At 42.2% G+C, this 14,010-nt stretch overlaps 1 protein-coding gene across 8 annotated transcripts in view; it reads right to left on the reverse strand.

Moving 5' to 3' along the window:
* The window catches only part of PLCB4 (phospholipase C beta 4), a 410,588-nt gene that overhangs the window by 22,282 nt on the left and 374,296 nt on the right, over positions 1-14,010 (reverse strand). For all 8 annotated transcript variants that reach the window (XM_035005855.1, XM_035005853.1, XM_035005852.1 and 5 more), the window contains 4 exons: positions 12,719-12,807; positions 11,716-11,866; positions 7,139-7,188; positions 6,720-6,785 (listed from right to left, as the gene is read on the reverse strand). In XM_035005855.1, the coding sequence (XP_034861746.1) occupies positions 6,720-6,785; positions 7,139-7,188; positions 11,716-11,866; positions 12,719-12,807 (356 nt within the window). The remainder of the gene's footprint in view (positions 1-6,719; positions 6,786-7,138; positions 7,189-11,715; positions 11,867-12,718; positions 12,808-14,010) is intronic.

Here is a 14,010-nt window from a genome sequence, read left to right on the forward strand (position 1 = left end):
AAATTACAGGGACTTCCACTAAGGGATCAAAGGACATAATAGAGTACCAAGTAATATTCCTAAAGAAACAATTCTCAAAATGTAATGTGTGCAGGAGAGGCACTTACTTAAATTTATTTCCTAGACCTCTTCTTGGAGATTATAATTAAGTCTCAGATGCAAGAATATGCATTTTTTTACAAAGCCTCCACCTCTTGGTTCAAGGATCATATGTGGAAAAAGTCCCAAAGCGGGCGCCTGGGTGGCTCAGTTGGTTGAGCGACTGCCTTCAGCTCAGGTCATGATCCTGGAGTCCCGGGATCGAGTCCCACATCGGGCTCCCTGCTCAGCAGGGAGTCTGCTTCTCCCTCTGACCCTCCCCCCTCTCATGTGCTCTCTCTCTCATTCTGTCTCTCAAATAAATAAATAAAATCTTAAAAAAAAGAAAAACCTTTAAAAAAAAAAAGAAAAGAAAGAAAAAGTCCCAAAGGAAGCCAAGATATTTGTGTTCTAATAGAATTACGACTGGTTTTAAAAACCTTTTACTAAGACCATCAAGAAGATGTGAGAAAGAAAAATCAATGTGGGAAAACTCAGAGGTAATGCGGTAGAGTGGTTAGGAGTGTGAATTTCACTACTGGGTATTTACCCAAAGAAAACACTAATTCCAAAAGATATATGGAGCTTTGTAGTTACAATAGCCAAGATGTAGAAGCCGTGCAGGTGTCCCCTGATAGACACATGGATAGGAAGTTGCGGTGTGTATATATGTACACACAATCACACACATATATAAAATGGAATATTATGCAGCCATAAAAAAGGATGAGAGCATCCCATCTGCAACAACATGGATGGACCCAGAGAGTATTATGGTAAGTGAAGTAACTCAGAGAAAGACAAATACCAAATGATTCCACTCATATGTGGGATCTAAAAAAACCAAAGCCAAATGAAGAAAGAAAAAGCAGATCAGATGTATAAATACAGACTGATGGTTCCAGAGGAGAAGGGAGTTGGCAGGTGGGCAAAATGAGAGAAGGGGACTGGGAGATACAGGCTTCCAGTTATGGAATGAACAGGTCACAGGAATAAAAAGTACAGCATAAGGTATATAGTCAATGGTATTGTAACAGCATCACATGGTGACAGATGCAGCCACACTTGCGGTGAGCACAGCACGGTGTACAAACTTGTCAAATCCCTACACTGCACACCAGGAACTAACTTAACATTGTATGTCAACTATACTAAAAAAAAAAAAAAAAAATCGAGTTCTGGAGTCAGAATTTAATTCACATCCTGACTCCACCATTTAAAACCTAGGTGATTTAGTCAAGGTGTGTTCTTTTAAGCATAAATTATCTCACCTGACAAATGGTTGGTAGATGTTTTGCAAAAATGGCCACAATTCTCTCTCTCTGTATCCACTCTCTCCATCCCCCCTACTTAGTGATGTGAATTTGTGACTCCTCTTGTCAAGAAGTAGAGTCCTCAGACCTTGAATCTGGATCAGCCTGATGGTTTGCTTTCGCCAGGAAAACGAGGCGGAAGTGATTAGGTACCATTCTGAGCTGAGGCCTCAACATGCTTCTGCTTGGTCTCTTGAAACCCTACCAGGTGAATAACTAGCTCACCTGAAGATGAGAGGCCACATAAAGCAGCGAGAAGTGGCTCAGCAGAGGCTTTCCTACATCAGCCAGCGCCCCCATCTGCCCACCACTGGCCAAACTGGTGACCCCCAAAATTGTCAGTTAATAAATGGGCTGCTGTCTGAAGTCACTACACTTGTGGGTAGTTTGTTGAGAAAAATAGAGGAACTTCTATCCAGAACTCTTAACTGATACAAGTTAATATAATGGTAGGGCTCTTTTATATAATTGTTACAAGAATACCCGAGTGCTTAAGTAAACCTCAATATATATTTAGTCTTACCATTTTAAAAGTATTTAAAAGAAAAAAATCAGTGTTAGGATAAACAAGTTCAAATAGCGGTGAGGCACTGAGTGTCCTATGTTAAGAGATACACATCCTTCCACGCTCCTTCACTCGTTTTCCCTTTTTCATTTTGAAAGACAAGTGTGTTCGTAGAGTAGGCCTCAGTATGGATTTATGGATTTGGCAAATAAAATATTCATGTAAATCCTTCATCTTAGAAGATAGTTCAGATGAGACCATGGAAAATATTAGGGAGATATTATAGACTGAAAAATTACAGAAAGTTTATAGACAGAAGCTCTGATTATTTGAAATTATTTGGGAAACCCTTGGGTAGTTGGAATAGGTGAAATGCATTTTTAATGAACAGTAATAATGTGGTGAGTTGTAAAAAGTGTTTGTTAGACGTAAGCAAATGAGGCCCGTTACCAGCATTAGCTAATTATATGGCTCTAGGCAAGGGATTCACCTCTTTTCCATTTTATTAATTTCTAGAATGTGGACAGTGTTACTTAGGCTTCAGGGATATTGTGAGGAGTTGAGAATGTACATAAAATGTGTAACACTTGTAAAGGGTGCCTGGGTGGCTCAGTCAGTTAAGTATCTGACTTTTTTTTTTAAGATTTTTATTTGTTTGACAGAGAGAGCACAAGCAGGGGGAGCAGCAGGCAGAGGGAGAAGCAGGCTTCCCACTGAGCAGGGGGAGCCCGATGTGGGACTCGATCCCAGGACCCCAGGATCATGACCTGAGCTGAAGGCAGTTGCCTAACCAACTGAGCCACCCAGGTGCCCTAGCATCTGACTCTTGATTTCGGCTCAGGTCATGATCTCAGGGTCACGGGATTGAGCCCTGAGTTGGGCTCTGCACTGGGTATGGAGCCTACTTAAGATTCTCTTTCTCTCTCCCTCTGCTACCCCCCCAAAATGTGTAACACAAAACTGGCACTAAATAAATGTTAGCCTTATTAATAGTTTTATGATAGAAACACTATGGAGCTACCCTATGAGCCAGAAATTGCAATACTAGGTATTTACCCAAAGGATAAAAACATAGTGATCCAAAGGGGCATCTGCACCCCAAAGTTTATAGTGGCAACATCCACAATAGCTGAACTATGGAAAGAGCTCAGATGTCCATTGAGAAATGAATGGATAAAGACGACGTGGTCTATATATACAATGGAATATTACTCAGCCATCAAAAAAATGAAATCTTACATTTGCAACGATGTAGGTGGAACTAGAGGGTATTATGCTGAGCAAAAGAAGTCAATCAGAGAAAGACAATTATATGATTTCACTCATGTGGAATTTAACAAACAAAACAGGATCATAGAGGAAGAGAGGGAAAAATAAGACAAAAACAGAGAGGGAGACAAATCCTAAGAGACTCTTAACTACAAGAAACAAACTGAGGGTTGCTGTATGGGAGGTCGGTGGGGGCAAGGAGTAATTGGGTGATGGGCATTAAGGAGGGCACTTGGACTAATGAGCACCGGGTGTTGTATGCAACTGATGAATCACTGAACTCTACCTCTGAAACTAATAATACACTAGATGCTAAGTAATTGAATAAAAAAAAACATGAAAAAAAAAACCCCACAAAAAACACTATAGAATTCCGAATTCATAAATTATACTGCCAAAGCCATCTGAATAAAGTGGGTCCCCTGTGTATTTAATGTAGAGGAAGGGATTCATTCGTAAGCTCATAATCACGCAGTTGTAATGGGAACTTCTGTAGTGCATGAAGGTCTGGAAAAGCAGCTATGAAATGCATTGCCCTGCTCAGAAATACTCCTGAAAAGCAACAGGCAAGCACAGCACATTTTACAAGGGCAATTTTCTCTGTTGTTTGACCTAAGGAATCTTGAACACTTCCTCCAAAAATGGCACACTAAAGCTCTTCTGAGAGTCCACACAAATGCAGATAGTTGGATTTAGGGAGATTTAAAATCTCCTTTTAGGTGTTCGTTCTACTGTCATGTGGGGTTCCAAGAAGCTCGTTTGTTTTCTACAAAGGAAAGCAACATGGATTCTCTCAGCCATCTGGGATCTACTGGTTATTAAACATGCACGAAGAAATGGGATCGGCTGAATGAAGTGCAGTGGTGTCTGAGGTGCAGGGGAAGATCTACCAAGGCCAGCTCTAAATTATGTTCAGAAAAGTAATTTTCCACCTATTAAAGGACTGAATGTTTCTGTTCCCCCTCCAAATTCCTATGTTGAAGCCCTCATTCCCAATGAGATGAAATTTGGAGGTGGGGCCTTTGGGGGGTGACTAGGTCATGAGGGTAGTGTCCTCAGGGATGGGATCAGTCCCGTAGAAGAAGGGACATGAGAGAAATGATGGCTCTCTCCACCATGTGAGGACATAGCAAGGAGGCTCTTCGAAATCCAGGAAGGGGGCTCTCATGAGGCATGGAACCTGCTGCACCTTGACCTTGGGACATTCAGCCTCCAGATTCTAAGAAATAAATGTTTGTTATTTAAGCCTCCTGGTCTATACCAGTTTGTTACAGTGGCCCAAGCTGATGAAGACACCATCTTTGTTTGCCACTTCTCTGATAAAGCAGATGGTCCTGTTTGCCAACCTGAGTCAGCTTGGAATCAAAGGTTCAGACGAAGAAATCAACAGATAACTCTGCTCTGTAGTATGTAGGTCAAGTTCTCAAGAATCGAGGACCATTCCTTAGCAGCTGTACAGATAACAAGTGTATGGATACCATCCAAACTCGATGGGGATTTTCGTAACATCCCATGGGCTACCACTGCATTTGATGTAACAAGGCGAACTTGTCTACTTACCAAAGCATCTGATGTCCTTCACAGAATAATGCAGTAAGGGGATGGGTGCTAGACACAGGTGGTTTGGGTTCAAATTCTCGCTTTGCTGCTTTCCAGTGTGGAGACAATAGTTCAACCACTTAACCTCCCTAATCATCAGTTTCTTCATTTCACATGCAAAATGGAGACTTAAATAGAGTTTGCTTTCTAGGGTGGAGAGTATTAAATGAGACAAATGTGAAGTGCTGAGCACAGCATCTGGAAAATATTGAGCAGGTAAAAATTCTAGCCGCTATCATTGTTATTTTTATTGTTGGTCACAGTATATGTTTCCTAGTTGTGCCTCAAGGAAATACTTAATGAGGGTAAGGTCAAAAGTTGGAAGTTTCCGGGGCGCCTGAGTGGCTCAGTCGTTAAGCGTCTGCCTTCGGCTCAGGTCATGGTCCCAGGGTCCTGGGATCGAGCCCCGCATCGGGCTCCCTGCTCTGCGGGGAGCCTGCTTCTCCCTCTCCCACTCCCTCTGCTTGTGTTCCCTCTTTCACTGTGTCTCTCTCTGTCAAATAAATAAATAAAATCTTAAAAAAAAAAAAAAAGTTGGAAGTTTCCATGGAGCCCACAGGCCATGGAGATGCCTGCCTCAGTGACAGAGATCAAAGGTCAATGGAAGGAAGATCTGGGGGACGCTGTCTTGCCATGTGGGTACCAAGTCCATCCCTCTAATCAAAGTCAGGTAAGTTGCCTTTTCTCCCTCTTTTCTGTTGCCTTTCCATATTCTAGGTTTTTGCCAGTGACCAACAAAATTGAAAGCACTGCGTTAAGCAGCTCTCTCTCCAACAGTCCCATACTTCTAAAAGTCTGTGGCAAGAGTCCCCTACGGGCAATAAAAAGGAATTCCATTAAATGGACATATTCATGAAATTTAGGAGCAAAGAGTCTGTGGAGTTACCTCTAGATCAGCAAATCCACCAAGCTATCAGTTCAATAATACAGGGAATATTACTAGGCCAAGATTAGGCTGAGTTTCTCAAAGGAGGACAAATTGTTAAATTGGGGCCATGAGTCCTGCAGTTTAATATCTGAAGTGATTCAGAGATACATCACTCAAGTCTGGCTCTGCAGGGCATGCTTTAGTTTGAGGACTGAGTCAGAGTACAAAGAAGAGGAACGCAAGATTAGTTTAAAAGAACTCTGAAGTCCTTTAAGAAATTTTCTCTTGCTCCTGTTGCCTTAAATGGATGAACCCACACGTTACCCTTCCAGCCCCAGGGATTGTTGTGATCCATCTTGGGAAGGAAAGAGGTATTATGTTCTCCTCCTTTCCCTGTGAGGAGTGATGCGGAGCAGGATGATGCCTGAGTGTGGTGAAGTTTCCAACCCACACTAGAACTCCTGAGGCCAACCAGCTCTTATAATTTCTCATGATCACTGTCAAAAAAAACCTCTTTTTATGGGCAAAAAGGAAAAACAACTCTATTTCAGAAGTAGGACACTGGGCAGAGTTTACATAATGGGGAAAGTGAGAAGAACCCTCTCTCCAGGAGCCATGGGTAAGAAGTTCAGAGCTGGCTAGTACCTCCCTCCATGCACTGTGTGTGGTAAAGGACTTGCAACCCAGGGGATGGAGGTGCCTCCAGGCTAACTGAGACTATGAGCTGGTCTTCAAGAGTCTGGCTATGGCCTATTTATTTTTAGATAAAGTCCGATTATTAAACTATTTTTAAATGGGCGAGGCTTTGTTATCTTTTGAAAGAACTGTTAGAAATGCAGATTACAAATCAGTGACAGCCAATCCCAAATGGATTCTGTTTTTAAATGTCATTTTCCAATCAGTGAAAATGAAGGTACTACTGTCCAGTTGGCTGGTGTCAGTTTCTAAGCCATGTTTTTGCCTGTGAGGAATCCACTGGTCCATTACACAGAATAACAGCTTTTCATTAGAGAGCTAAAAGTAGAAAACAAACAAGCAAACAAAATCATACACACATACCTATGTAAGCACACTCAACACATCATACCTTTGCATGTTTCTTCTTTAAAGAATTTAGTTCCTTCTGTTGTTTCTTTAAATGCTTCAGGTAAGCCTGTGGGAGAAACAAAGAGGGTCCCAAATCAGTGTTTTGTAGCCACGATGAATACATCTGGTGAGAAACAAAAATATATTGGTGTCACCAATATGTGTCATATAAGAGTGCTTGCAAAATGATTGGGCAATGTGGGGCGCCTGGATGGCTCAGTCGGTTAAGCGTCTGCCTTCGGCTCAGGTCATGATCCCAGGGTCCTGGGATCGAGCCCCGCGTCGGGCTCCCTGCTCGGCGGGAAGCCTGCTTCTCCCTCTCCCTCTCCCCCTGCTTGTGTTCCCTCTTTCACTGTGTGTCTCTCTTTCAAATAAATAAATAAAATCTTTAAAAAAAAAAAAAAGATTGAGCAATTTTACCTTCATCTGCTTTAAATCTTCTATCCTTACTTGAGGGATAAGTTCGATACCTTAAAAAATATTAAATCACTGTATTAAAAATTAGAGAGAATAGCAGATAATACAAAATTCACCATTTTGAAATCTCATCTAAAGACTTTGAAGCAGCTTTACATGTAATGTTCTAGATATAAGCATCTTAATTTCTTATTACAAAGCAATTAACTAGACACTTACTTGGCAGGCTTATTGTCTCAAGTCAAGTTCCTTACAAGTAGAACCTGAGCTGGAGTTGTGTGCGCATATGACTTACTGAGGGAAGGCTCTCAGGAGAAACCTCTAGGGAGTGAGAGAAGCAGAATAGGGCAGAGGAAGAAGACAGGGTGCATTTCTAGCTGAAATCCACCCGGACCCTTCAGGGAGTTCACTAGCATAAATGGCCATCCAAAAGTTGCTCCACCTTGAGGTAAGGAGACTGGGCTTTTGTAACCCCAGAATAGTCAGCCGATGGCTTCAGAGGTTGTACAAAACCTTCTAGGCATTTCCAGGCAAGGGAACTCCCACAGTCTGAGGGCAATCCTCTGAGAAAGTGGCAGTTGTGATTTACAATCAGCCAAAGGGGGGTGCCAACCCCACAAAGGAGATCTGATCAGGCACCACAGCATCTGTTAACGTTACTTTTATCTTTGTATTTCAGGGCATAGCATACCAGTCAACTACCTCCCTCTTCATTGTCATCAAAGAATAAAACTTTTTTTTTCTTCCCAGCTGCTTTCACCAAATGTAATTTTTAAGCAATAGGCTATTGAGCACAGCCATGCCTTCAACATACAGGAAATCCTGGAATCAAACCGTTAACAGGATGCTGTCAGGAGGACCCGGAGTCACATACTCAATTATCCTGCTACTGGAGTGATGCTAGGCCAGGTGTCGTCATGGCAACCAGAGTTGCAGGAGAATCCCCAAACATTTTCTGTTTGACTGCAGATTTTCATCTTAGACAAACAGGATGAATGTGTGCTCTGTGCTATAACTGATTTCCATTAGACTCCCAAAAGCTAGGCGTGAGATATTCAAGAAAGACAGGCCTCGAGTCCCAGGCTCTTGTTTTTCAGTTCTGTTCATTTTAAGAGGATGTGCACAGCCAGTGTGAGGGTGGGGAGGTGGGAAAGGGAGTGAGGGCTAAGAGAAATGAGCCCTGTGATCTATATACCATTTATGATAGGGGTGTCCAGAGAACCTGGGGCTGTTCTCTCTCTCTCAAATCTGACATCACAAGCCAGCTCCCTGCTTTACTGCAAGAATGAGGGGCATTGTCGGGCAGAGATGTGAATCCTCATCTATAAAATGAACAGAGGACTGTGGTGCATGCGAGATCCCCCCAGAGAGCTAGCAGATATTAAGACTTAATCTAGTCCAATGAGACTTCTCTTTTGGTCTTGGTTAAAGTACATCTTGATTAACAGGAATCTATGAACACATGAACTTGGTTATACATTTTTTGAGAAAGACAGAAATAACTTATAAAAATTTTCATTCCTATAAATGATGTAGCTAGGGAACACCTACACTCTGCAGAACAGGACTTGGTATGTGCTCAGTTCCCTCTGTGGGCCTACAGAAGGGTGTCTAACAGAACTTTCGGCAACTGTGGTAATGTTCTATGTGGGAGCTGTCCAACAGAGAGCGGCTAGCTATGCATGGCTCTGGGCAACTGAGCTGTGGAGAGTGCAACTCAAGAGTTCAAGAGTTAATTTTAACATTGAAATTTACATAGCCACATGTGGCTACTCCACTGGCCAGTGCAGTTCTACAAGCTTCCCTGGTTAAGGGAAGGGTTAAGCACGACACTTTGGGCTCCAAAGATTGTAGCTAATTGAAGTTTCACTATGTAAAAGTTTTTGTTCTTATCAACAAAGCTCAAAAAGAACTTGTTTGCTCTCAAGCCATCATTCGGAGGCCAACTCAGAGTTTCATTTTCTTAATTCCTTATTCTTAAAAAGAAAATCAAGCAGCATTCGTGCAGATACTGGTGTTGGGTTGCATGTCCGAGAGAAACCAGTTAGAACTTTCTCACCTCCACAGATGTGGGCAGCAAGTACTGCCCGGCTCTACCCATTCACCTTGCTTTCTCTACATCAGCCCACTCTACTGACTTCCAATGGCCAGCACCTGCATTTCCTTACCTGAGGACTCTCCCTCCAAAACGTGCTTTACCACCCTTCTGTCCATTTAGAATCATTGGGGGGGGAATTTATCCCTCCTCCAGGGGCTCTCAACAAAAGACTGACTGTAGTTGAAGTATAAGTTCCTCTGCCTCTGAGATGTGTGTCCAACACCAGCCCTCAGGGTGTTCCCAGGAGCACTGAGCTCCAGGTGCCTCACTGGAACTTGGAACACTCTGATTACTGGCTACCTTCTCTTCTTTGTGTCCCTTCCCCAAGCCCCTACTTGTGTCCGTTGTACCCCCCCCCCCCCCCCCGCCAATAAACTACTTGCATTTGAAACCTTGTCTCAGGGTCTGCTTTGGGATGACCCAAATTAAGACCGTTCTCTAGAAAGAAGCTTGCTTTCTCAAATGACACCTCTTCCCATAAAGGCCACTGGAGTAATTTCCTGACTCCCTTGACCCCTGACTCCCCTGTTCATAGACAGGAGTGGGAAGAACACCTATAAACTTCCTTCTTGCACTTCTCTGCTATTCTCCTAAAAGCTACCATGCAAAAGAATAGGCCCCTCACTTAGACCAGGTTCTGCTGAGCCTGGTTACCTCCACAAGTGTCCTTCTAAATTGTACATTCATCTGCTCCATGAACTTCAGCATCTGGCTCATGGTTTTCCCATGGAGGCATTCCCAAGCATCCAACAGGGTGATTCAGTATCCATGAGAAGAATCCATTTCATTCCTTCCTATTCAAGTCAGACCTATGTTTCAAGGCCCAGATCCCAATTGGGATCTCATCCAGAAGTCTTCTCTGGGACACTTGCTGGAAGCGATGCCCTCTCCCCTCCTGTTCCTTAGGGGTTAGCTCTCATTGACCACTGCCAGCCGGGCTGTCGTGTGGGAGCCTGTCCTACATTACCCTTCTAGCCACATGAGGTCCCTGGAGGTGTAAAGGCATTTCTCATAGAACTTGGTACTGTCACTTAGAGTAGGCTTCCAATTTTCCTGAATAAAAGGCCAAAAGGAAACAGTGTGTAGACCCTCTCTCTTAGGGTGTCTGTTGAGGAGACTGGACCAGAAACGAGAGCCTCTTGGCTCCCCCCAATGCAATTTTATTTGGAACCAGGGGCGAGACCGTTCTAAACACAAACACGTTCCCTTCTAGAACTAGGATCACTTCTGTCTTCTGTAAGCTGGTCACACTGCCATTTTTCAGGCCACTTAAGTCACCGTAATTACTAATGTCTTTATGTACTAGTGGGCGTGACACTTTAAACAAAACAAGAACTTTACACAAAAACTCTCCCATTTTCCACTGTCTATCTGTTTGAATGGCTAAAGTGACTAATGACCAGTGCTGGAATGGAATGCCCAAAGCCTGTATCATGAGCTTGCTCATGTCTCCAGGGAGGAACAGAAAAACAGCTGCAGGCAAACTACAATTTGGGCTACTTCTGTGCAGTCTCATTTACTAATTTGTTTCACAAAGCTCCATGCACACTTAGTATCCTGCTAAATTACTATGCTGCCTGGTTTGGAAAAGCCTGTCATTTCTTACCTTCAGCTGCAGCACTGTGTGCGTGTAAGTTACAAACAACATGATTCGCTAACATCAAGGGCACTGCATTCACATATAAATAGGAAATATACCCACTGAGTAGACAACCATTAGAAAAAATAAATTCTTATCAAAGTAAGAAGAGTGAGTCTGGTAAATGATTCATGATCGAGGAGGATACTCAAAATGTTTAATTCCCAGTGTGGGATGGGCACCATCCAATCAGAATGAATGCCTGGCCAGTAAGCTCGGAAGTCAATTTTAAATGAGCAAGTTGGTTGTGGCCCCACATACCAGCTGAATGTTAGCACATGGGATACATCATTCTTTGTGGTGACACCTCTTAGAATATCTTGTTTCATTTACAGGAAACCATACAGAATCGGCTTCAAATGTCCATCTGATAATTTTACACATAATCATGGATGCTAAATATCTACTCATGGGGGCAATCTGTCAAGAAGGGAATCTAGAAATATATGAACAATGATCATTCTGTTGGTTCATGAGCCCACTTCCTGTCCAGATGAGTGCCCGTGGGGGTATCCAGGAGAGTGTGGGGATGACTTAGTGAAGTTCACTGCATGAAGTTCTTTTCATTAGGGAGCCTGAATTTAAACATTTTCTAAAACTATGGATATTGTACCCAGGGCCCTAAGTTGCAAGGATCTAGCAGATGAGACAAATGTTGACTCCCTGTTAAATACTCTGGGAAATTAACCAGTTTGTCCAATCTACAAGAAAACATGCTGCTCTTGAGTTTTACGGGGCAATGAAAATTGGCAAAATTAGCAATTCTAAATACCCTCAGAAAAGATTCTTCGAAGAGTCTAAAATTGCCCGAACAGATAAGGAGCCCAAACCCCTCCCCTTTACCTTTCTTGGCTTCCACGCCAGACCCCAGGGCCGCCGTGGTGGTTGGTCTGAGCTCGGAGCTGCTCTGTGGGGTCACATTTGCTTTGGCAGTGTTGGCTTTTCCTTTCTTGTCATTCTTAGAAGTATCACTGGGCACATCTGCTATGTCGCTCTGGAGCAGAAATGTTTATATTACCCTACATGAATGCCATCTCGCATTCAACTGTCTGGCACTTTCTCTATTTTACTGAATCCAGTTTGAACCACTCAGCATCTCCCCTACAACTCTCTTAACGGATCATTGCCCAGCAGGAGAAAAGATTACATGCTTTTCTCAGGCTTGAGGCAAAGGATGAAGCTGAGGAAAAAAGATGCCACTCTTTTACAAACAGGGTATGGTAAAGGGAGCTTTAAAAACAAAGGAACAGGGGCGCCTGGGTGGCTCAGTCGTTAAGTGTCTGCCTTCGGCTCAGGGCATGATTCCAGGTCCTGGGATTGAACCCCGCATCGGGCTCCCTGCTCGGCGGGAAGCCTGCTTCTCCCTCTCCCACTCCCCCTGCTAGTATTCCCTCTCTCGCTGTGTCTCTCTCTGTCAAATAAATAAATAAAATCTTAAAAAAAACAAAAACAAAAACCCAAAGGAACAAAGAAGGCGAGTGTGCACAGAAATGGAGGAAGGCTGGATGCAAGACTGGTAAGCAACAAAGACACATAAATGTCAATTTCACTAATTCACTGACTTGGATTAGCTGGTATTCTAGTGTATCACAGAAGCATCCTGTATCTGAAACATTCCTAAAAGCATTATGGATTTCCATTTCATTTATTAAATGTTTTCCATTTTATTTATTAAATATTCTACACTTTTACAGACCCTTGAAACTATTTTGTTGAATTGATAAATTCAATTTCAAAAACGCTCTTCAAGTTTGCTATATGAACTTATTACTCTGTCTTGCTCTTATAATCACTGACCACAGAACTTCCTCAACTTGGCTGTCCTTAGTTAACCATTGCTACTTACGGTTTCAATGCCCATAGCTCTCATTTGGTCTGCTCTCTTTTCCGTAATGGAAAGAAATTTCTTTGGATCTGATAAAGCATCCACAATATCTGAAAAATAACCCAAAAAGTCAGGCAGCTGTTGATTCTGTTTTACTGTACACACCCAGGAAAATTCAGCTAGTGAACAATTCATAATCCTGGACCCATATCATATCTTCTGTGAATTTCCTTCTCTTAGAACACAAGACAAAGTTAGGAAAGCACAGCCAGTTACAGAAAACAAGAAATAAGTAAGGGCAAGGATCAAAGGCCAGATGACTTTCTCCTATTTTCTCTTTGGTGTTTGCCCAAATAAAGATGACAGGGTGGCAGGGTGAGCCAAGTGAATTGCCTTGGGTTCTTGACTACTTATGTGACTTTGAGCAGGTTGATTCATGTCCCCAGCTGAGTTTCTTCATCTGAAAATTAGGGCTGATACCACCCACTCTGAAGGGATACGATGAGTATTCAATGAGATGATAAATGTAAAAAGTACTTGGAACATAGTAGACACCACCAGTATCTAAGTCTTATTTTTAGGTAAGAAGGCCAATACATATCTAAAGCCAATTTTGGTTCCATGGTAGTTAAAATGAAGTATTTCTCCAGCATCCTCTCAGCTACACCTTGCACTTAAAAACGGTAAAATTTTCATGTTTTATATAATGTCATTTGAAGAGTTCCAATTACTTTCCAGGAGAATCTCATGTAATTTTGCATTATTTACCAATTCTACAGAAGTAATATTTATTCTCATTACCTTAAAACAGTACATCATTTACAATTTTCAAAAACTCTATGTATATCAATTTCCTCCAGTAAAATCACCCGAATTAGTCTTTAATTATTCTCAGTTGAATCTTTTTCTTATAATACAAAATACATGTATATGATAAACATTCATATAAAATGTAAAAATCTCCTCTCCTGCCAATCTGACCCCTCGTATATACTGTTATCCATTTCTTGTATCCTTATTTAAAAACAAAACGAAACAAAACAATTCCAAATGGGTTCACAGTTTTATGCACCTATTTTTTATTTTAAACTTCACATATCTTGGAGACACTTCTTTATCAGTAATGTAGATCTACTATGTTACTTTTACTTATTTATTTATTTATTTTTTAAAGATTTTATTTATTCATTTGACAGAGAGAGACAGCGAGAGCAGGAACACAAGCAGGGGGAGTGGGAGAGGGAGAAGCAGGCCTCCTGCCGAGCAGGGAGCCCGATGTGGGACTCGATCCCAGGACCCTGGGATCATGACCT

The sequence above is a fragment of the Mirounga leonina genome, unplaced genomic scaffold (assembly GCF_011800145.1).
Source record: "Mirounga leonina isolate KUSES-001 unplaced genomic scaffold, KU_Mleo_1.0 Mir_150, whole genome shotgun sequence".
Lineage (NCBI taxonomy): Eukaryota > Metazoa > Chordata > Mammalia > Carnivora > Phocidae > Mirounga > Mirounga leonina.